Source organism: Stegostoma tigrinum, chromosome 16, assembly GCF_030684315.1.
Source record: "Stegostoma tigrinum isolate sSteTig4 chromosome 16, sSteTig4.hap1, whole genome shotgun sequence".
In the NCBI taxonomy this organism is placed as follows: Eukaryota; Metazoa; Chordata; class Chondrichthyes; order Orectolobiformes; family Stegostomatidae; genus Stegostoma; species Stegostoma tigrinum.
The window spans coordinates 43,267,625-43,292,657 of record NC_081369.1 but is presented as its reverse complement, the minus strand read 5'-3'; the positions used below and the strand labels follow the sequence as shown (position 1 = coordinate 43,292,657).

At 44.8% G+C, this 25,033-nt stretch overlaps 1 protein-coding gene across 1 annotated transcript in view; it reads left to right on the top strand.

Moving 5' to 3' along the window:
* The first annotated feature begins 7,182 nt into the window (after nt 1-7,182).
* The window catches only part of LOC125459774 (golgin subfamily A member 4), a 709,733-nt gene continuing 691,882 nt past the window's right edge, over nt 7,183-25,033 (top strand). The window contains exons 1-2 of the mRNA XM_048546606.2: nt 7,183-7,538; nt 21,788-21,939. Coding sequence (XP_048402563.2) covers nt 7,442-7,538; nt 21,788-21,939 — 249 coding nt within the window. The 5' untranslated portion in view covers nt 7,183-7,441. The remainder of the gene's footprint in view (nt 7,539-21,787; nt 21,940-25,033) is intronic.

Here is a 25,033-nt window from a genome sequence, read left to right as displayed (position 1 = left end):
AACTATAGATACACTAAATAGATGACACCTTTGTCATTATTAAATGTACCAAACTGAAAGAGACTCACAAACTAATAAACAACACCCTCACTGGAATCAGATTCACCAGAGAAGAGGACACTAACAAACAGCTTCTATTCCTGGATGTCATGGTATAGTGCAGGACAAATGGAGAATCCCTAACAAAGCTACACAGGAAAGGCACACACACTGACCAAGTATGGAATTTCAACAGCAACCACCCTAACACACACAAAGTTGTGTGAGAACATTATTTAAATGAGCAATGACACACTGCAGCAGCACAGAGCTACGCCAAAAAGGAGAAGAGTACCTCCTGCAGGTATTCAGAGACAATAGATACCCGAAAAAGGGTCAGAAGGTGCCTATTACACGAACGACACCAGGAGAATACTACAAGCCCCGACTCACTCATCATGCTACCTTAAATCAGGAACACATTTGAACTTGACCAAAAGACTCCTATGACTACTAGGCATCAGAGTAGCACTCAAACCCACATCAACCCTACGACAACTGTACTACCCACTATGGACAGGAACAATGCCATAAACAAGAACGCCTGCAGAGACTACACTAGTGTGACAAACACTACATTGGACAAACAGGAAGGAAATTAATAGCAAAGGCATACGAACATCAATTGGCTATAAAAAGACATCACCAATACTCACTCTTCTCTACTTACATGTATAAGGAGAACGACCAATTCAACTGGGACAATACCAAGATCCTTGGATAAGCAGAAACAAGCACAGGAATTCCTAGAAGCGTGATACTCCACAATGACAGCCATCAACAAACACATAGAGCTTGACCCCACCTACATACCACTGTGAAGGAAAACCGGAAGTGAGGTAATCTAGCTCAATGGACTCCGGAGTTCAAATAACAGGTGGGAAAACACAATGGCGCTTCATGGAGGCTGCACTGATGATGTTACCCAGCATGGTAATGAAATGACGAACCAGCTCAGTGAGCCAACCAACTACAAGAATCTTATCAACATCTTCCTTTTTATGGGTATCGTATTAGAATCATATTAGCTTCACAGAGGCAGCTTAAGAGGATGGGGCATGGGTGAAGTTAGGAAAACTTCAAAAAGTTATCTTCCCAATGCAATCCTGTCTCTGTATATTTTGGTAAAAATGAACTGATGGAGGCAGCTGGTTCCCACCAGGCATTAAGTTATCCCACCTATCTGCTCCTCCCACCTCACTGACCAACCCTACTGCCACTTCCTACCTACACTCACCTCACTTCTACTAGCCTCATCCCCACCTCCTTGACCTGTCCATCTTCCCTCCCGCCTACCTGCTCCTCCCTCCTCACTGACCAACCCCCATCCCGACTCCCTACCTACACTGACCTTTACTGGCTTCATCCCCACCTCCTTGACCTATCTGTCTTCTCTCCACCACCTACCTTCCATCACTGCCTCCCCCACTCTCTATTTACTTCAGAGTTCCCTTCCCCTCACCTATTTCTGAAGAAGGGTCCACACCCAAAATGTCAGCTTTCCTGCTCCTCTGATACAGTCTGGCCTGCTATGTTCATCCAGCTCCACACCTTGTTATCTCAGACTCCAGCACTGGCAGTTCCTACAATCTCTACGTAGCTAATTAGTTTAATAGCACATGTGATATTAGTGCATGTGGACACCGAAGTAAGCAGTGCTACTGCTGGCCCTTCTTTGCAGGAGTATGTAGCACAGGTAGTTGTATCAATGCTTAAATTGTCACAGTGCAGTCTCTAGACTGCATTCTCATATCAACCATGGCTAGAGAGGGATGCCTATAGCTAGAACGTTGAATCAAAGATCCCTAATAGCCTACAATTTACAGAATAACTGGAGTGCTGAGTGTAGAGCAATATCAGGGGTTAGTAATGCAACAGAAGTTGAATGTATTTTTCTCTCTGAGGATGATACCATGTCTGCACTTAACAATATTCCCATTGGTACTAGAAAGCCAGTTCAACCAGATTAATCTTGCAGCTGCCAAGTTGCTAGAGTTAAGCCTTCTAAGAGTTTGCCAACTATGTGTATTTCAAGATCCCCTGTCCGAGTCATCGGAATATTTCATGCTGAAGACATTGGGGAGTGTTCTGTTCAAGTTGTAGAATAAATTAGTGATTATGAAACATACTATGATGTCAAACCTGGGTGATAGAGGTCAGGCATGTGTATAATCCAGTAATGTGAAACAACTTCATTTAAATTTTGAATGTGAAGACAGTTCCTATAGCAACTGGCGATCTTACACTTTCATATGTGATGTGTCTTACACTTTCACGTGATATGGGTATTAATGTTTTCTACTGGCAGAGCTAGTTTATTGGAGGGGGGTTGGGTGGAAGGACTGTGGGAAATGTTAGTGCAGGGAAGGTAGGAATTGTTCGGTTAAAGCTGTTATGACTGATATGGGAGAAATGTACAGCCTTAGACCTAGAATTAAAAAAATTCCATCAGATGGTTTTCTTTAATAACCACAGGAATTACTCATTTATTATAAAACAAAACTGATTTCAACTGTTGCAGAATTTAACACTCAGTTTGTGGATATGACAATGCAAATGCTTATCTCCCTAAAAGCCCAAAACACACATATACATCTTGGGTAAAAGGGAAAATATTCTCTCTACAGTGATTCACTCAGGGGAGAGAAAAAAAAAAGCTCTTGGCCAATAAGTCTTACTTCTTGAAGGCAAAGAGAATATTTGAGTTATTCAAATGTGAGACAAAAAAAAACTGCAGCTGCTAGAATCCAAAGGCAGATAAACAGGAGGCTGGAAGAACACAGCAGCCCAGGCACCATCTGGAGGAAAGGAGCAGAAAAAGGACTGAAGAAGGCTAATATCTGAAATGTTGACTGCCCCTTTCCTCCCGATGTTACCAGATCTGCTGTGTTCTTCCAGCCTCCTGTTTATCTGCATTTGAGTTATTCAGATACGTATCCAGGTGTTGTCAAACAATTGTCTCTCGGATCTTGCTCAGGAAAAATAGTACAAAGAGGGTTTTCCAGTTGCTTTTCAAGAGGGTGATTAGGATTCACAACAAGGGGCTTCTTCAGAAACAAGAGAGCTGATCTCGGAGCGCCCTTCTTTTAGCAGACTGGTGAGCCACTACTCAAAATAAATATCCAAAGCATAAATTGTGACCTGATAGTCATAAACGCAGACAGGGGGTTCAGCAATAAACAAGCAGTTATCGCAAGGCATGTGACTACCACAAAATGGCTTGCAAAAAAAATCCACCTTTCTTTCACTGACCTCTTTAAAAACAATCCAAGTATCCATTATCCTTAAAAGTCAAATCTAGAAAAGTGACTAAATATGAAGTCATCATAACAAAGCACTGCTGTTCCTTAAGCTACTGCTAAGAGCTGCATGTTGCAGTGGGAGACCCTGCACTTCTTTGCTATTCTCAAAGTCATCAGTGCCTTTTCCTCACCTTGCTGAAATGCTCACCCATGTGTATTTCCTGTCGCATAGCAAAGTAATGTGGAATACAATAAATATTACCCAAAACAACCTGCCAGACCTGCATTGAAGACAGTCATTGTTTTCATGAAGAATTGCATTTTCCTTATGCACTACTTAATTGCAAACATTTAACACAGTTAAGCAAATGCATTTAAGGTAAACATTTCTCATTGAAATACAAAGATTAGATTTAATTATATGCAGTCAGTTATAATCCTCAATATTAGATAACAATTGATTGATTGTCACATGTACTGAAGTACAGTGAAAAGCTTTGTTTACAAGCAGTACAGGCAGATCATAGTAAGCAAGGATGTACAGATCTGAGGTTGGAAAAATACTTCGACAGAGGCATACAGGTTAATTGCACAGGGTGTGCACCAGGTGAGATCAACATTAGCAAGATCAGCATTATTTGAGGCTGGAGAGTACATTCATCAGTCTAATAATGGCTGAGAAGAGGCTGAGTCCTTCCAGATGCACAGTTGGCTGAAGTTCTTTTTGAACCCAATTTACCTGAACTGTGTGAAGTCTCTCCAGTTGATGTAAGCCAAAATATAAATTCCCAGAGGCCTGCTGGGGACTGGAAATCATTTATGCCCAAAAATTCATCCACTGGTGTGAATTTACATTATGTAGTCCTGGTGTGCATTAAGAAGTAAGAAAAGTTTTTATTCCATGGATGTAATAACACAGCCAATGTGCACACAGCAAAATTAGCTGCAAATGAGGCAAATGATAAGTTTCTGTTTTTATTGGTTGTACTTTGAGGAAATTCCCCAGGTCATCTTTGAATGGCGTTATAGAATCTTTCTGTAAGACCACCAGATATAGGAGTAGAACTAGGTCATTTGGCCAATTGAGTCTTCTCTGCCATTCAATCATGGCTGATATGTTTCTCAACACCATTCTCCTGCCTTCATAACTTTTGATTCCCTTACTAATCAAGTACCTACGTACCTCTGTCTTGTACATACTCAATGACTTGGCCTCCGTAGCCTTCTGTGGCAATGAGTACTACACCTTGACCACCCTCTGGCTGAAAAAAATCCTCATCTCAGTTCTAACACATCATTCCTCTACTCTGAAGCTGTGCCCTCAGGTCCAGGTGTCTCCTACCAGTAGAAACATATTCTCTGTGTCCATTCTATCCAGGTGTCTCAGTGTTCTGTAAATTTCAATAAGATCCCCTTCACGCTTCTAAACTCCATTAAATACGGAGTCAGTGTCCTCAACTGTTCCGCATATGAAAATCCCTTCATCCTTGGGAACATTCTTATGTACCTCCTCTGGACTCCCTCCATGGCCAGCATATCCTTCTTTAGATAAAGGGCACACAACTGCTCACAGTATTTCATAGCAAACTGAATGTACAGGTTTGCTCCCTTGATATCTAATCCACAAAATAATAGGGAAGGAATTGGCTTACTCCTGGAAATGACATCAGTGTTGTGATAAGTGTTCAGATTGTGCTCAGTCATTGCACTGCTAGCAGCATGCCAAATTATTGCAACTTTCTCTTTATCTTGCTGTACATCAGAGGGGGTTGGGGTTTGCTGGTGAGGTGGCATGCAATTTCCCAGGGAGCTAACACTACTAATAACACTAGGTGACCCTTCTTAGAGGAGAGATGCATTGTGTCTGTAAATAAAAAGATGCAAAATGATACTAAGGGCAATGGCCTAATACACAAGAAAGTATGTAATAAGAATTTAGACACTAGACTGGTGGTCTTGATGGAAAAACTGGAAATGCAGAGAAGATAACTTGTCTCTGCTGTGGGGCAGGAGCTCCTCGAGATGCAGCATATACTTAGGGTCCAAGGGAACAAGTAGGAGTAGAGTTCAATGTCAGAATTGATGATCCAAGTACAAGGTTGTAGTGCAGGAGGATCTCACTGGAGTTATCAAATTGAGTTCATCTTCAAATATCTTACTACTGTATTCAGTTTCATCAATTGATCTACATGTCAACACGCGTGCATATCTACCAATATTAAACTATAAAATTCAAATGCCTTATTCACACTCACCCATTTAGCACTGTTGTAATTTTTGCACCCACAACTCACATACATTGGCAGTTATTCAATCATATGCAGGGCATCTTTGCACGAGTTCCTTGGGTTAGTGTCCCATGCCCAAACACCTTCACCAAATTCATCAATGACCTTCCCTCTGTCACAACCTTAGATGTAGGGATATTCATTGATGGCTGCAAAATGCCCAGTTTATTTGTTCCCCAATTCCTCACACACTGAAACAGTCCATGTCAGAATGCAATAAAACCTGAACAATATCCAGGCTTGGGGTGAAAATTGCAAGTAACATTCACAACACACGGGTGCCATGCACTTATCACTGACCAGAAACTGATTAGCCAGGAAAGCTACAAAAGCTGGTCAGCAGCTAGGAACCTTACAGAGACTAACACTTTACTCCTCAAATCCTGTCCACTATCAAGAAGGCACAAGTTGGGGTCTGGTGGAATACTCCTCAGTTGCCTGAATGAGTACTTCAACAAAACTCAGGAAGTTTGGCACCATTCTAGGATAAAGCAGCCTGCTTGTTTGGCATCACATCCACAAATATTCACTCCCTCTTATATTGATGCACAGTAGCAGCAAGATGTACTGTAGAATTTCATCAAAAGGTACTGAGACTGCAAATTCCACACCAATGACCATTACAATTTCGGATGGCATAGCAGCAGATAATGGAAACACCTGTCTGCAAGGCACCCCTCAGCCATTCACCATCGTGACTTCAAACCGTGCTGCCATTCTGGGCAAAACTTCTGGCCTCCCTTCCTCACAATATTGTGCGTATACCTGGACCAAATGAACTGCAGCACTTCAAGAAGGCAGCTCACCGCTGCTTCAGGAGGCAATAAGGGATGGATTTCAAATACTGGCTCAAGCAATACATCAACGTCTCCCTGTAACCTTCTGCTGATGCTTCATCCTGAGTTGTTTTCATTGCAGTTTTTAAAATCATTTGCAATTTGACATTGCCGTTCCACTTTCGATTGGTACCCCTGTGATTTGGGCCTCTAGTCTCTCTATCTCAACCACAGCAGGAATAGATCGCAAGTTGTTGACATTATTCTGAGCCAGACACTAACCAGATGAGTAAAGCAGATCTCCTTTGATGGTCATTTTCAAATGGTCGTCTTACCCTGCTCTTTCTCCATAGCCCTGTTTTGTAAATGCACAATGTAGTAAAATAATAAAGCCCACGGCACTGCTGATGAAATGTCAACGTTGGAGGTGACCTGCACTGTTGGGTAACAGATCAACTTACTCAAGAACCCACTCCATAGCAGAGGTGAAGTCTTATCGCAGATGCGGACATATCTTGATTTTGTTTTAAACCCAGCATCGGTTTGTACGACAAACTATTTCTTTACCTCCTAAACTGACATAAGAAATGTTTTGGCTAACGTCCACCATCTCCTCCCCCTTCTAACCGCCGGACGATAAAAAGACTCCAGCCTAGACGTCTTGATACAGTGGACCCATCTTTCCTTTGAGCGCGTTGGCCGAACCTCACGGCAGGACCCGCCCTTTCACCACGATGTCCGTTTTCGATTCGACAACCGAGATGTCAATCCTCCCCGCCCCGCCCCTTTTGCTTGCCGGTGAACGGCGGTCTCTGTGGTTTCAGCCGGAGCCAATGGCGAGGCTCGAAATGGCGTCGACAGGTTGCAGAGGCAAACACAAACTGCGCTTGGATTCGGGCAAGACGTTGTGATTGAGTCACCGCCCGTCTACAGGGAGCGTGTGTTATCATCATAAATGACTCGCTGAACCGCTTCGTCGTCGCTTTTGAACTTCAACGCCAGTATTTATTCTTGTACCCCCCCTCCCAATTCCCACATTTTTGAAATCCACCTACCCACTTTGAGGCACAAGTGGTGCCAGGTCCAGGCGGAGAGTATGAGCGTGAACGGGCGATGGGAGAAAGCTGGAGAGGCGGCCGGAGAGGGCGAAGGCCTCAGCGGGAGAGTCACATCCACCCAGCTGTCCGGGACAGGTGAGCTATGTCAAATAGTGATAAATTAAAACGTTATGTAGATTTATACGTCCACTGTCAGAAATGAGTCACGGTAAATGTTTTGTCTAAGTCAACAGTTCTGTTTAGAAATCGAAAGATCTGCAACTTGTCAAATAAACAGCACCTTGTCTTCCAGACATCTATTTAAATGTTGTTATAAGCTGGCAACTTTTAACCAATATTAATTATTGGAATAACTTCCCCAACGAATGAAAAGTAAGTTGTTTCGCATCAAGACCTTAATTATCACTTGTTGTACATTTATGCACGTTTGTTGCTTGGTGCATGATATGTTTGCGATTACGCTGATTTACCGCAAAGCAAAAGTGAAGACATGAAAATTTCGAAAAATAATAATTCTAAACAAACCTTTTTTTCTGAAAAACAAACATTTTTCTGAAGAAGGGTCTTGGCCCGAAACGTCAGTTTTCCTGCTTCTCTGATGCTGTGTTCGTCCACCTCTACAACTTGTTATCTCGGATCAAGCCTGTTGTGTAGCAAATGGCTAGGAATGCATGTTGCTTAAAATGTAAAAACCCTTGGTCATACCCACAGTGGCTTTATGGCAGGGATGCCACTTGTTCTGGGAGTGCCAAAGTGGGCAAAGGAAACGATTGAAAATTTCCTGGAAAGCAAAGTGTGGAGCTGGATGAACACAGCAGGCCAAGCAGCATCTCAGGAGCCCAAAAGCTGACGTTTCGGGCCCAGACCCATCATCAGAGTGGACCAACCTCAGGGAATCTCTCTCCCACCGCAACTCTCTTGTAATCTCTTGGGGCTCTCTGATGAAGGGTCTAGGCCCGAAACGTCAGCTTTTGTGCTCCTAAGATGCTGCTTGGCCTGCTGTGTTCATCCAGCTCCACATTTTGTTATCTTGGATTCTCCAGCATCTGCAGTTCCCATTATCTCTGAAAATTTTCTGGAATTGTCTGGAATGCTACTGATTAAAGCTGTGGAGAGATGCTGTCAGACAATATTTCAACATTGCTCTTTAATGCAACACTTTGGTAAGTTAAGTTTTGGAACATGCTCTATGCTAATACGCTTTCAGTAAGGCACAACAAAGATGACAGTAATTAATATTTTCAAGTATATTTTACTCTGGAATTTTTATAGTTTCTTTTATTCACTTGTGATTTGTGGACATTGCTGGCTAACCAATGGTTTTATTGTCTGTCCACACTTGCCCTTAATGTGTTGGTGAGCTGCGTTCTTGAACTGCTGCAGTCCATATGCTGTAGGTTGACCCAAAATGCCCTTAGGGAGGGAATTCAGGAATTTAATCCAGTGAGAATGAACGAACTGCAATATATTTCCAAGTCAGGATGGTAAGTGGTTTTGACGGAGCTTGCAGGTTATGGTGTTCCCATGTATCTGCTGCTCTTGTACTTCTAGATAGAAATGGTTGACAGTTTGGAAGGTGCTGTCTAAGAGTTTTTGGTGAGACTCTGCAGTGCACCTTGTAAATAGTACACACTGTTGTCACTGAATGATGGTGGTGGAGGGAGTGGATGCTGTGGATATGATGCCAGTTATGTGGGTACTTTATCCTGGATGGTGTCAATCTTAAGTGTAGCTGGAGCTGTACCTATCCAGGCAAGTGGGGAGTCTTCTGTCATTTCCTGACTTGTTCATTTTGTAGATGGTGGTTAGGCTTTGGGGAGTCAGGAGGTGAGTTATTCACTGCTGCATTCCTAGTCTCTGACCTACTGTTGTTGCCAATGTGTTTATGTGACGAGTCCAGTTGAGTTTCTAGTCAATGGTGACCCCAAGGATGTTGATATTGGGGGATTCAGTGATGATGATATCATTGAGTGTCAAGAGTTGATGATTAAATTGTCTCTTATTGGTGATGGTCATTGCCTGGCATTTGTATGATGTGAATTTTACTTGCCACTTGTCAGCTGAAGCCTGGATATTGTCCAGACCTTGTTGCATTTGAACATGGGATACTTCAGTATCTGAGGAGTCGCGAATGGTGCTGAACATTGTGTGACATGTCCACTTGTGACTGTCTGATGGAGGGAAAGTCATTAATGAAGGAGCTGAAGATGGTTAGGCTTATAGCACTACACTGAGGAACTCCTGTAGAGATGTCCTGGAGCTGAGATGACTGACCTCCGACAACTACAACCATTTTTCCCTATTTTAGAGTTGTAACTCTAACTAGTGGAGAGTTGGTCCCCAATACCCATTGATTCCAGCTTTTCTCGGGCTCCTCGCTACCACATTCAGGTGAATACTGCCAAGATGTCAAGGTCTGTAACTCTCAACTCACCTCTGGTAGTCAGATGTTTTGTCCATGTTTAAACCAAGGCTATAATGAGATTAGGAACTGAGTGACCCTGGTGGAACCCAAACTGGTGTCATTGAGCAGGTTCAGAGATAATGGGAACTGCAGATGCTGGAGAATCCAAGATAACAAAATGTGAGGCTGGATGAACACAGCAGGCCAAGCAGCATCTCCAGGGGCACAAAAGCTGACGTTTCGGGCCTAGACCCTTCATCAGAGAGGGGGATGGGGTGAGGGTTCTGGAATAAATAGGGAGAGAGGGGGAGGCGGACCGAAGATGGAGAGAAAAGAAGATAGGGGGAGGTAGGGAGGGGATAGGTCAGTCCAGGGAAGACGGACAGGTCAAGGAGGTGGGATGAGGTTAGTAGGTAGATGGGGGTGCGGCTAGGGGTGGGAGGGAGGGATGGGTGAGAGGAAGAACAGATTAGGGAGGCAGAGACAGGTTGGACTGGTTTTGGGATGCAGTGAGTGGAGGGGAAGAGCTGGGCTGGTTTAGGGATGCAGTGGGGGGAGGGGAAGAACTGGGCTGGTTTAGGGATGCGGTGGGGGAAGGGGAGATTTTGAAACTGGTGAAGTCCACATTGATACCATTAGGCTGCAGGGTTCCCAGGCGGAATATGAGTTGCTGTTCCTGCAACCTTCGGGTGGCATCGTTGTGGCACTGCTGGAGCCCATGATGGACATGTCATCTAAAGAATGGGAGGGGGAGTGGAAATGGTTTGCGACTGGGAGGTGCAGTTGTTTGTTGCGAACTGAGCGGAGGTGTTCTGCAAAGTGGTCCCCAAGCCTCCGCTTGGTTTCCCCAATGTAGAGGAAGCCACACCGGGTACAGTGGATGCAGTATACCACATTGGCAGATGTGCAGGTGAACCTCTGCTTAATGTGGAATGTCATCTTGGGGCCTGGGATAGGGGTGAGGGTGGAGGTGTGGGGACAAGTGTAGCATTTCCTGCGGTTGTAGGGGAAGGTGCCGGGTGTAGTGGGGTTGGAGGGCAGTGTGGAGCGAACAAGGGAGTCACGGAGAGAGTGGTCGCTCCGGAAAGCAGACAGGGGCGGGGATGGAAAAATGTGTTGGGTGCTGGGGTCGGATTGTAGATGGCGTAAGTGTCGGAGGATGTTGCGTTGTATCCAGAGGTTGGTGGGGTGGTGTGTGAGAACGAGGGAGATCCTCTTTGGTTGGTTGTGGCGGGGGCGGGGTGTGAGGGATGTGTTGCGGGAAATACGGGAGACGCGGTCAAGGGCGTTCTCGATCACTGTGGGGGGAAAGTTGCAGTCCTTGAAAAACTTGGACATCTGGGAACAGTCCCTCTTCCTCACCTACACAGGCCCCAAACCCCACCTCTTCCTCCGGTACATTTATGACTGTATCGGCGCCGCCTCTTGCTCCCCAGAGGACCTCGAACAGTTCATCCACTTCACCAACACCTTTCACCCCAACCTTCAGTTCACCTGGGCCATCTCCAGCACATCCCTCATCTTCCTGGACCTCTCAGTCTCCATCTCAGGCAACCAGCTTGTAACTGATGTCCATTTCAAGCCCACCGACTCCCACAGCTACCTGGAATACACCTCCTCCCACCCACCCTCCTGCAAAAATTCCATCCCCTATTCCCAATTCCTCCGCCTCCGCCGCATCTGCTCCCACGATAAGACATTCCACTCCCGCACATCCCAGATGTCCAAGTTTTTCAAGGACCGCAACTTTCCCCCCACAGTGATCGAGAACGCCCTTGACCGCGTCTCCCGTATTTCCCGCAACACATCCCTCACACCCCGCCCCCGCCACAACCGCCCAAAGAGGATCCGCCTCGTTCTCACACACCACCCCACCAACCTCCGGATACAACGCATCATCCTCCGACACTTACGCCATCTACAATCCGACCCCACCACCCAACACATTTTTCCATCCCCGCCCCTGTCTGCTTTCCGGAGAGACCACTCTCTCCGTGACTCCCTTGTTCGCTCCACACTGCCCTCCAACCCCACCACACCCGGCACCTTCCCCTGCAACCGCAGGAAATGCTACACTTGCCCCCACACCTCCTCCCTCACCCCTATCCCAGGCCCCAAGATGACATTCCACTTTAAGCAGAGGTTCACCTGCACATCTGCCAATGTGGTATACTGCATCCACTGTACCTGGTGTGGCTACCTCTACATTGTGGAAACCAAGCGGAGGCTTGGGGACCGCTTTGCAGAACACCTCCGCTCAGTTCGCAACAAACAACTGCACCTCCCAGTTCAAACCATTTCCACTCCCCCTCCCATTCTTTAGATGACATGTCCATCATGGGCCTCCAGCAGTGCCACAACGATGCCACCCGAAGGTTGCAGGAACAGCAACTCATATTCCGCCTGGGAACTCTGCAGCCTAATGGTATCAATGTGGACTTCACCAGTTTCAAAATCTCCCCTTCCCCCACCGCATCCCTAAACCAGCCCAGTTTGTCCCCTCCCCCCACTGCACCACACAACCAGCCCATCTCTTCCCCTCCACCCACTGCATCCCAAAACCAGTCCAACCTGTCTCTGCCTCCCTAACCTGTTCTTCCTCTCACCCATCCCTCCCTCCCACCCCTAGCCACAACCCCATCTACCTACTAACCTCATCCCACCTCCTTGACCTGTCCGTCTTCCCTGGACTGACCTATCCCCTCCCTACCTCCCCACCTATACTCTCTCCACCTATCTTCTTTTCTCTCCATCTTCGGTCCGCCTCCCCCTCTCTCCCTATTTATTCCAGAACCCTCACCCCATCCCCCTCTCTGATGAAGGGTCTCGGCCCGAAACGTCAGCTTTCGTGCTCCTGAGATGCTGCTTGGCCTGCTGTGTTCATCCAGCCTCACATTTTGTTATCATTGAGCAGGTTACTGCTGAACAGGTATTGCTTGCTAGCACTGTTGATACCATCTTCCATCACTTTACTAGTGATTGAGGGTAGACTGATGGACTAGTAATTGTTTGGGTTGGATTTTTTTCTGCTTTTTATGTGCAGGACATACCTGGGCATTTTCCACATTGTCGGGGAGATGCCAGTGCTGTAACTGTACTGGCATAGCTTGTTTATTTTGAAATATACTATATACATTTTAATTTCTGTCATCTCACCTTTACATAGCTGTTCTATTTTATGATGAAACTAATTGACATGACATGCACTATGTATATTCAATTACTATGCAATGTTTAACACATCTTGACATACTTTCTAATGTCTCAGTAATGTTAAGTTGACTGCAGGCACAAATTTTGCAGTGGGATTTAACACACCTTGTAATGATAAGTCTTTAATTAAAATAGTTAAGCACTGTTTTAACGAAATGAATGCAGAGCAGAGACTGTTACTTAAGTTAAACTGACCTAAGAGATCTTTCAGCAGCGAAACTGAAGAGTCATTGTTATTGAGTTATAGAGGTCTACAGCATGGCCTTCAGCCCATCAAATCCGTGTTGATTCCAACACATTGTCTGCAGCAGAGAATCCCCTCTTGAGACAACAGCACTCATAACATGTCAAAAGATTTCACAGCAGGTCACTGTTGGCACCTCCAGCCTCCAGGAACAAACTTTCTGTCTCTTGGTCAGCTGGGCCTGCATTGCTAGTGGCCATCAAGGAACACGTCGCTAAAGGATCACCAATGTGACTGCACACACCCAGGTGCTTGGTGTTCTGCATTTAACGGTACTTACATGCAAGGAGAGAAAGCAGGGTTTAGAGTATCAGAAGTAGCTTGTCTGAACCTGAAATTTGTTATGCTGATCACCTTCCTGCCTCCTGCAGGAAGTCTTAGCATCCTTTACTATCAACGTTGATTAGTATTAGTCCAGTTCCTGTTATTGCTAAAGATTGTTAATCCCAAGTAAAACGGAAACTCCTATATTTATTTGTCAAGATAGGCAAAGGAAATTTTTTGCTTTTCGTTACACTCTTTTCTAACAACTGTACTTTTGAACCCCAAGGACACATGCACCCACAATATCCTTCCCAGCCTCCCCTCCCTGATACCGAGCAAAGGACTCCACCTTCAGCTTCATTGATAATGGGAACTGCAGATGCTGGAGAATCCAAGATAATGAAACGTGAGGCTGGATGAACACAGCAGGCCCAGCAGCATCTCAGGAGCACAAAAGCTGACGTTTCGGGCCTAGACCCTTCATCAGAGAGGGCGATGGGGTGAGGGTTCTGGAATAAACAGGGGGAGAGGGGGAGGCGGACCGGAGATGGAGAAAAAAGAAGATAGGTGGAGAGGAGAGTATAGGTGGGGAGGTAGGGAGGGGATATGTCAGTCCAGGGAAGACGGACAGGTCAAGGAGGTGGGATGAGGTTAGTAGGTAGGAGATGGAGGTGCGGCTTAGGGTGGGAGGAAGGGATGGGTGAGAGGAAGAACAGGTTAGGGAGGCAGAGACAGGTTGGACTGGTTTTGGATGCAGTGGGGGGAGGGGACGAACTGGGCTGGTTTTGGGATGTGGTGGGGGAAGGGGAGATTTTGAAGCTGGTGACCCTTCCCCTGCAACCGCAGGAAATGCTGCACTTGCCCTCACACCTCCTCCCTCACCCCCATCCCAGGCCCCAAGATGACTTTCCACATTAAGCAGAGGTTCACCTGCACATCTGTCAATGTGGTATACTGCATCCACTGTACCCGGTGTGGCTTCCTCTACATTGGGGAAACCAAGCGGAGGCTTGGGGTCCACTTTGCAGAACACCTCCGCTCGGTTCGCTATAAACAACTGCACCTCCCAGTTCCAAACCATTTCCAATCCCCCTCCCATTCTTTAGATGACATGTTCATCATGGGCCTCCTGCAGTGCCACAATAATGCCACCCGAAGGTTGCAGGAACAGCAACTCATATTCCACTTGGGAACCCTGCAGCCCAATGGTATCAATGTGGACTTCACCACCTTCAAAATTTCCCCTTCCCCCACCGCATCCCAAAACCAGCCCAGTTCGTCCCCTCCACCCACTGCATCCCAAACCCAGTCCAACCTGTTTCTGCCTCCCTAACCTGTTCTTCCTCTCACCCATCCCTTCCTCCCACCCCAAGCCGCACCTCCATCTCCTACCTACTAACCTCATCCCACCTCTTTGACCTGTCCGTCTTCCCTGGACTGACCTATCCCCTCCCTACCTCCCCACCTATACTCTCCTCTCCACCTATCTTCTTTTCTCTCCATCTTCGGTCCGCCTCCCCCTCTCTCCCTATTTATTCCAGAACCCTCACCCCATCGCCCTCTCTGATGAAGGGTCTAGGCCCGAAACGTCAGCTTTTGTGCTCCTGAGATGCTGCTGGGCCTGCTGTGTTCATCCAGCCTCACATTCCATTACCTTCAGCTTCATGCCCTTTTCTCTCTCATTTCAATGAGTGTAAAATTCTTTGCCCATCAGCTTTTGCTTTTCTGTTCACTTCTTTCGCCAGGAGTCTCCTCCAACAACCCCCACCCAAACTCAACAGATCTTTTAGCCTTGTTTAATATTCTACTATTATGGACGTCACTGCTGCGTCACAGTACCAGGGACCCAGGTTTGATTCCAGCCTGACGACTGTGTGGGGAGTTTGCATGTTCTTCCTGTGTCTGCATGGGTTTCCTGCAGATGCTCCAGTTTCCTCTCTCAGTCCAAAGATGTGCATCTTAGGTGGATTGGACATGTTAAATTTCCCATCCTGTCCGGGGGTGTGTTGGTTAGGTAGATTAGCCATGGGAAATACAGGGTTACAGGGATAGGGTAGTTGGGTGGGCCAGGATGCAATGTTTTTTAGATGGTCGGTGTGAACCCAATGGGCATAATGGCCTGATTCTATGCTGTCGGGATTCTATGATTCTAACAGGACACAAACTAGGCATAAATAGGTCATGTTTAGGTTGGCAAGATGTAATGAGTGGAGTGCCACCATAATCAATGCTGAGACCTCAACTATTTACAATCTGTACCAGTGGTTGGAGGCACTGAATAAATGGTTACTAAATTTGCTGATGATACAAAAGTAGGAAAGAAAGTTGAGAGGATATAGGGAGTCTACAAAGTGGTATAAGTATTACGTGAGTGATTAATAGAAAAATAGCATATTAGTTGAACACAGGTTGGAGAACCACAGGGTACAGCGCTATCTGGGTGTTCTGATGCATTAATTATGAAAGGTTAATATGTAGTTTCAGCAAGTGATTAGGAAGGGAATTGGCAGGTTGTTATTTATTGCAAGGGGAATGGAATACAAAAACTGATTTTTCTTTTCTATAGTTGTGCAGGGAATTTTTGAGACCACATCCAAAGTGCCATGAAATCATGGGAACTATAGATAATGGAGAATCCGAGATAACAAAGTGTGGAGCTGGATGAACACAGCAGGCCAAGCAGCATCTTAGGAGCACAAAAGCTGATGTTTCGGGCCTAGACCCTTCATCAGAAAAGGGGGATGGGAAGAGAGTTCTGAAGTAAGTAGGGAGAGAGGGGGAGGCATATTGAAGATGGATAGAGGAGGAGACAGACAAGTCAAAGGGGTGGGGATGGAGCCTGTAGAGATGAGTATAGGTGGGGAGGTAGGGAGGGGATAGGTCAGCCTGGGGAGGATGGACAGGCAAAGGGGGCAGGATGAGGTTAAGAGGTAGGGAATGGAGGTGCGGCGTGAGGTGGGAGGAGGGGATAGGTGAGAGGAAGAACAGGTTAGGGAGGTGGGGATAAGCTGGGATGCAGTGGGGGAGGGGAGATTTTGAAGCTTCTGAAATTCACATTGATACCATTGGGCTGCAGAGTTCCTAAGCGGAATATGAGTTGCTGTTCCTGCAACCTTTGGGTGGCATCATTGTGGCACTGCAAGAGGCCCAGGATGGACATGTCGTCTAAGGAATGGGAGGGGGAGTTGAAATGGTTCACAACTTGGAGGTGCAGTTGTTTGTTGCGAACCGAGCGGAGGTGTTCTGCAAAGAGGTCCCCAAGCCTCTGCTTGGTTTCCCCAATGTAGAGGAAGCCACAACGGGTGCAGCGGATGCAATATACCACATTAGCAGATGTGCAGGTGAACATCTGCTTGATGTGGCAAGTCATCTTGGGGCCTGGGATGGGGTGAGGGAGGAGATGTAGTGGCAAGTGTTGTACTTCCTGCACTTGCAGGGGAATGTGCCGGGTGTGGTGGGGTTGGATGGGAGTGTGGAGTGGACACGGGAGCCACGGAGAGAGTGGTCTTTCCAGAAAGCAGACAAGGGTGGAGATGGAAAAATGTCTTTGGTGGAGTCGGATTGTAGATGGCAGAAGTGACGGAGGATGATGCATTGTATCCGTAGGTTGGTGGGGTGGTATGTGAGGATGAGGGGGATTCTCTTTTGGCAGTTATTGTGGGGACGGGGTGTGAGGGATGAGTTACGGGAAATGTGGGAGACACGGTCGAGGGCATTCTGCACGACTGCGGGGGACGGTGCGGATGTTGTGGTCCTCGAAGAACGAGGACACCTGGGATGTATGGGAGTGGAATGCCTCATCCTGGGAGCAGATGCGGCAGAGGTGAAGGAATTGGGAATAGGGGATGGAATTTTTGCGGGAAGGTAGGTGGGATGAGGTGTATTCCAGGTAGCTATGGTAGTTGGTGGGCTTGAAATGGATATCGGTTGTCAGGTGGTTGCCTGAGATGGAGGCAGAGAGGTCCAGGAAGAGGAGGGATGTGTTGGAGATGGTCCAAGTGAACTTGAGGTTGGGGTGGAAGGTGTTGATGAAGTGGATGAACTGTTCGAGCTCCTGTTGGGAGTATGAGGCAGTGCCAATACAGTCATCGATGTAACGGAGGAAGAGGTGGGGTTTAGGGCCAGTGTAGGTATGGAAGAGGGACTGTTCCATGTAACCCACAAAGAGGCAGGCATAGCTTGGGTCCATGCAGGGAACCATGGCCACCCCCTTTGTCTGTAGGAAGTGGGAGGAATCGAAAGAAAAGTTGTTGAGGGTGAGGACCATTTCGGCTAGGCGGATGAGGATGTTGGTGGAGGGGGTCTGGTCAGTCCTGCGGGACAGGAAGATGCAGGGGGCCTTTAGGCCACCTGCATGGGGAATGCAGGTGTACAGGGACTGGATGTGCATGGTGAAAATTTTTCCATCCTCACCCTTGTCTGCCTTCCAGGAAGACCACTCTCTCCGGGACTCCCTTGTCCACTCCACACTCCCATCCAACCCCTCCACACCCGGCACTTTCCCCTGCAACCGCAGGAAGTGCTACACTTGCCCCCACACCTCCTCCCTCACCCACATCCCAGGCCCCAAGATGACTTTCCACATTAAGCAGATGTTCACCTGCACATCTGCCAATGTGGTATTGCATCTGCTGCACCCGTTGTGGCTTCCTCTACATTGGGGAAACCAAACGGAGGCTTGGGGACAGCTTTGCAGAACACCTACGCTCAGTTCGCAGCAAACAACTGCACCTCCCAGTTGCGAACCATTTCAACTCCCCCTTGCATTCCTTAGACGACATGTCCATCCTGGGCCTCCTGCAGTGCCACAATGATGCCACCCGAAGGTTGCAGGAACAGCAACTCATATTCTGCTTAGGAACCCTGCAGCCCAATGGTATCAATGTGGATTTCACAAGCTTCAAAATCTCCCCTTCCCCCACTGCATCCCAAAACCAGCTCAGCTCATGCCCGCCTCCTTAACCTTGCTCTCATCTATCCCCTCCTCTCACCTCATGCCGCACTCCATTCCCTACCTCCTAACCTCATCTTGCCCCCTTGACCTGTCCATCCTCCCTAGACTAACCTATCCCCTCCCTACCTCCCCACCTATACTCACCTCTACAGGCTCCGTCCGTTTAACTTGTCTGTTGCCTCTCCACCTATCTTCTCCTCTATCCGTCTTCAATCCGCACGCACCCCCGCTCCCTATTTATTTCAGAACCCTCTCCCCATCCCCCTTTTCTGATGAAGGGTCTAGGCCTGAAATATCAGCTTTTGTGCTCCTGAGATGCTTCTTGGCCTGCTGTGTTCATCCAGCTCCACACTTTATCTCTAAAGTGCCATGTACTGCTTTGGTCTCTTTATTGGAATAAGGACATAACTAAATTTAGGACCAGTTCATAGACAGTGCGTTTGACTTTATTCCTGCGATGAGGTGAGTATTTATTCTCATCAAGAAAGAGTACTTGATTTGATCCTTTAGCCATTGGAGTACAGAAAAATTGGTGGGGGGGGAGTGAACGGGGTAATCATATTGCAACATATAATATCCTGACGAGATTCAACAGGGTGGATGCTGAAAGATGAACCTTATTGAGAGACTGACTAAGCGACAAGGTTTAAAAATGAGGGGACTCACTTGTCAGATAGGGATTAGGGTTATTTCTCTCTGTGGTCATGAGTCTTTGAAAATCTCTTCCCTTAATAGTAGTGGAGGCAGGGTTATTTAATATTTTTAAGGAAGAGTTAGATTTTTGACAGGTGAAGGAGTAAAACGGTATCATGACCAGGAAGAAGAATGGACATTCGGACTAGCCAATTTTGATCTTATTGAACGACAGAATATGTTCTTAGGGCTGAATGACTTACTTTGTGTACCTGCTCTTACATTTAATGCTCATATATTTTCTCCCTCTATCTGGGCTCCTTCATCTGGCCCTTGGTCTTACATTGGCAGTCTTTTTTTTGCCTCCTTTGCTCTCTGTAATCTGTCTCCTTCCTAACTTGCTACATTCTGTCCTCTCACGTCTAATGCTAATACCTTTAGCAGGTTTGATAACAAATAGGGTGCTATTGTTTTCTGGCTCTCCAACTCAAATGCAGAGATTGTTAACAAGCTAGCATTCATTTTCCCCCTCCCATAGACCACGACTCCTCCAATAATGATCAAACCATTGTTTCCAGAGCAGTCACTAACCTGCACTCCTGTGACCGTGCTGAAAGCAAATTCATAAAAAGCAGGGCATAGGGGTATAGGTTGGCGGGGGGCTGCTGGTCTTCTGAAATTATTAAGCTCAATGTTGAGTGTGGTACATAGGCAGAAGATGAGGTGTTGCTCCTTCAGCTCACATTGAACTTTGAACTTTGCTGGTGCACTGCAGCAAGCCTGAGACAGAAGTAACGCAGTGTGGAGCTGGAGGAACACAACGGGTCAGTCAGCATCAGAGGAGCAGGAAAGCTGACATTTTTGGTTGGGAGACTCCTTCAGAAAAAAAATTTTAACTGAAAAATTCTGTCATTCTGTATTTTGGAAGTATACTCTACGTTTCAAGAATTTACATTTTTCATTCCTTTACTATTTGAGATTGTCAAATCAAATTTTTATTATGTTCTTCTACTGTGATCTTTAGTATTCACTCTGTTGGACCCACCAGGTCAGGTCCATTAATTTGAAGTACTTATGAGGAGATAGGAACAAGGAAAGCACTTTTAGCCTGCCTAGCACACTATTTATATTAAATGCTGAAAATGTGCTTGAGATTCTCTACCAGTAATAATTTATTGAATTACCAAGTCTGAAAAGTTTTGTAGCACCCCAAAGAGCACTGAGTCAGTACCAAGAAAATTGACTTGCAACACAGTTATTTTGAAAATGAACCATTTTGCCTTGCAGATGGTTCTGTCTATTGCTCAGAGCCTCCAAAAGACAACAGATTATTTTTGTTTATGATATCAGAAACAATTTTGTATTCCAAAGGCAAGTGTTATCCAGTATGATGTGTCTCCTTCCATTAAAATTCTCCCCATTGAAAGCCTAAGTGATTAGGCCTTGTTGAAATGAGGTCATCTCCAATATTGGGGTGGGGGGTGTGTGTGTGAAATCGTGTGAATCTAAATTTGTTGAAAAAGATGTGCAAACTTTTGCTGATTATAAGATAACAACATGATATAAATGTAGAAATAGGCAGTCCCTCTGGAGAGCAGTTCTACAAGCAGCAATCTCTATTCTTGCCAGTAATGTTTGCAACTGGTTAACGAATAATAATAAAACAAAGAATTTTGTGACAGCAAAACTGTGATCTATCCATTTCCACTCCCCCTCCCATTCTTTAGAGCAAACCATTTCCACTCCCCCTCCCATTCTTTAGATGACATGTCCATCATGGGCCTCCTGCAGTGCCACAATGATGCCACCCGAAGGTTGCAGGAACAGCAACTCATATTCTGCTTGGGAACCCTGCATCCCAATGTTATCAATGTGGACTTCACCAGCTTCAAAATCTCCCCTTCCCCCACCGCATCCATAAACCAGCCCAGTTTGTCCCCTCCCCCCACTGCATCCCAAAACCAGCCCAGCCTGTCTCTGCCTCCCTAACCTGTTCTTCCTCTCACCCATCCCTTCCTCCCACCCCAAGCCACACCTCCATCTCCTACCTACTAACCTCATCCCACCTCCTTGACCTGTCCGTCTTTCCTGGATTGACCTATCCCCTCCCTACCTCCCCACCTATACTCTCCTCTCCACCTATCTTCTTTTCTCTCCATCTTCGGTCCGCCTCCCCCTCTCTCCCTATTTATTCCAGAACCCTCACCCCATCGCCCTCTCTGATGAAGGGTCTAGGCCCGAAACGTCAGCTTTTGTGCTCCTGAGATGCTGCTGGGCCTGCTGTGTTCATCCAGCCTCACATTTTATTATCTTGGATTCTCCAGCATCTGCAGTTCCCATTATCACATCTATCTGGTTTGTCATGTGTTTGGGAAATATTATTCTGCCTCAGTCCCTTCCACTGTTACTTTGAAATACATTAAATTCTCCACTTTGGAACATTGCAAGCAGCAACGGTCACTGATTCCTGACATAGTCTGCAAGCTGCTCACGTGCATCCTATTGCAGCTCTGTCTGCAGCAGAACATTTGTTTCCTCTGATTAAGCCTGTTTCCAATTAATTTGGAACATTTATCCATTTATCTCCTCTGTCTCTGTGTGTAGGAGTCGTATTGTCGAGTTTGTTTTTAGGGAAAATCTTTGCATACCTAATTTACATTGTCTTTTACCAGGAGATCTTGTTGGGAGATTTGAAATTAGTCGTGGCATTGGAACTGTACCTCAACCAGAGATGCAAGAACTACTTGGTGAATTTCGAGCACTCTATCAAGAGCGATTACGCCAGTTAGAAGCTTTAAATGATGGAAGAGGAGAAACTCTTGGGGTTGGTTCCTGTTCCTAATTATGTTAAATAAGAAAATGTTTATTATGAAAGCCCATCTAATTGTTTATACTGTCGGTTTGTTACAGTCATTTGTATAGTTAGAGTGCAAAATTAAAGTGTAAAATTAGAAAAAAAGCGAATGCTTGAAAATATGCCCAAAATAGCATAATTGCGGTGTTTCAAGTGATTTGCTGAGTAATTAAGTTGCAGAATGTATGCATTGTAATATTTTTGTGAATGTCATTTTGGCAAAGGCAAATAAATCTCTCCTGTGTTCATCTACAGTTTCTGCAGATATTTATCTTATTTGGTGCATTGGGAATAACATTGATAGTGCCACCCAGTATTGATTTTCTTTTGTTTGGTTTCTGTGGACTAGAAGATGTTTCGAGACTATTGAAACATACTTCGAATTATTTACCACTTAAATTGCATCCAGCAGAGCATAATTTTCTTGCCATCCATCAGGACAGTGTTCAAAGCCAGGTCTTAGAATTAAAAGGTTAATGAACTTACTATACATAAAGTTACAACTGGACGATTGACTATTACCATAAATTCTTCACCTGTAGATTGTGTAAGATCAGCTGCATAACTTATCCCTTTGCTATGTGTGTTTTATGGCTGTAATGTGAAGACCTAAATTTTAATATTTCTCAAGACTTTAAAGCTAACAACTAAATTTAGAGGCCCCACAACAAAAGTAAATTCATGTTGATTTACTTCTTAACACACACTCTGATTAGAAGTATAATTTCAGATATTGGAACATTGGGTTTATTACTTTGATTGGTTAGTGCAAATTATTGAACATTATTGTACTGTAATAAAAGTGACATCTTAATCAATACTACCAAATGCATTAGCGTTTTAACATGGAAAAGCTTTTTGCTGCTGTTTACCAAGGGCCGTCATTAGTTCTGTAGTGCTTGCCCGTCCAGTAAATGTAGAAGTTAATATCAAATTGAGTATCTACTATTATACAATACACAGTTCATTTACCACTGCGTAAATGCGGTACATGTCCTACTCATGACTAGTTTATTTGCTACTTTGTTTATGTTTTGTTTACTTATAATCCAGATATGACTATTATACAGTCTTCCCTTTTTAATCCCTTCCCAGAGAAATGCCTTATTTCTCCAAAAGAATACCAATTTCCAAAGGATGTTTTGATAGTAAATTAAGAGTTGATTTTTTTTTCAATATTTCTTTTTCATTTAAGGAAATTCACGAGGAATAGAATTTGGATTAAATTGCTAATTTTAAAATATCTTTCAAACTCTTCTGACTATTTTGAAGTCACGTTACAATGTTTTATCATCTTAATTCTAGTATTAAAAACAAAAATTCTCCATTCATTAAATTTCTTGAATTGAAAAACCAGGGTAAGAGATGCAGGATGTCATAGAGTCATAGAGATGTACAGCATAGAAACAGACCCTTTGGCCAACTCATCATGCCAACCAGATATCCTAAATAAATCTACTCCCATTTGCCGGCATTTGGCCCCATAACCCTCTTAAACCCTTCCTATCTATATACCCTTCCAGATACCTTTTAAATGTTGTAATTGTCACCAGAATTTCGCCAGATTTGAAAATGTTGAAACGAGAAAGAAACTGAAGCAAATGAATAGATTTTTGTAAACCTAAATCTCATGTTATTATGGTGGAAATAAAGAACAACTGGGAGAAATGAGGAATTCTCCATTTAGGGCCTTGAATAAAATTTAGGTAGAGTAGAGATTGGAAATGAGGCTTAGTTTCTTTATGTGGTAGAAGTTTCAGAAAGGAAGTATGTTAGGTTAATTAACATTAATGTTGATTTAGCATTAACGTTGTGGAAAGAAAAATGGAACTTCAGGGAAGCGTGGTTGTTGATGTTTTGACTAAACTAGAAGAGAGTTTGAAAGATTATGTTTGAGAGAAATTTTTTTGGTGATTTTTGAGGCAAGTGAACAGTCTTTATCAACTTTCAGTTCTTTAATTCAATTCACTGAAAAAGAAAATTCTCCCTAATTCGCAATTAGAATGCAAAACAGAATGTTTTATGCAATGCAGAGATTTGAAGGCATCAATGTCTGGGAAGACGTGAGTATGACCTCCGACTGCAACTATTGACATGGCTTTGGTAGAGACGGACAGCTTTACAGAAGTAAAACTGTAGTTCCTTGAATATGAAGAGGCCATGAAGCATTCCAAGCTGCACCATAGATGAAGTAGATGCTCAAAGATTGTGTCAGCGTATGGCGGTTTGTGAAGTAAATCTCAATCCAGCAATTGCAGGCTTTGAGTCAGAGCTGAGCAATAGTCTAAGATCTGATGTCTGTTCCTTAACTGGGGTAAAGATAATTGATTTAATGACACCGTATACAGATAGCTCTGGGCGATTTAGTTCCTCTGAAAGGACAGCTTAAAATAAAAAAAGTGTGTTCCCAATCGAAGGTCATTGCCATTATGCATGGGCAACTTGGGGTAGAAACTCAAAAGTGGCTGCAAATATCCGATACTCCGTGACGAGAGTGGAATCATTTTTAGAAACAAAATAAAGTAAAGATGAATCCATTTTTAATGGTTTTGCTTGATTTTGAAAATAGAAACACGTAGCCTAGCAGAGACTCTTCAAGGGAAGACAACTGCCATGGGAGTTAGTGCGAAAATAACAACATGAAGACATGTGCAGTATTGTAAAGCAGTTTTAAAACGGCAAATAAAGTACCTCTAGGCTTAAATTGACACTATTTGAGTAGTTTAGACACATGGCATGACCAAATCCATCTCAAAACTCAGTACTTTGGAGGGAAAAAAATATTGAGGTAAAAAATTGCTTCCAAATGTGTAGCACATGTGAAGTAGAACAAATTCAACTCTCTGCTGTTTAGGAATTGAACCACATGGAGTTGTAGATTATGACAGCATGGAAGGAGGCTCTTTGGCCCATTGTGTCCATGCTGGTCATGATGGATGTAGCCATTGTCACCCCATTTCCCAGCAATGATTTCTAGACATGTATGCTGTGATATTTCAAGTTTTCATTTACATGCTTCTTAAATGTTACAATACTTTCCATTCTAAAGCAGTTTGCAGAGAAC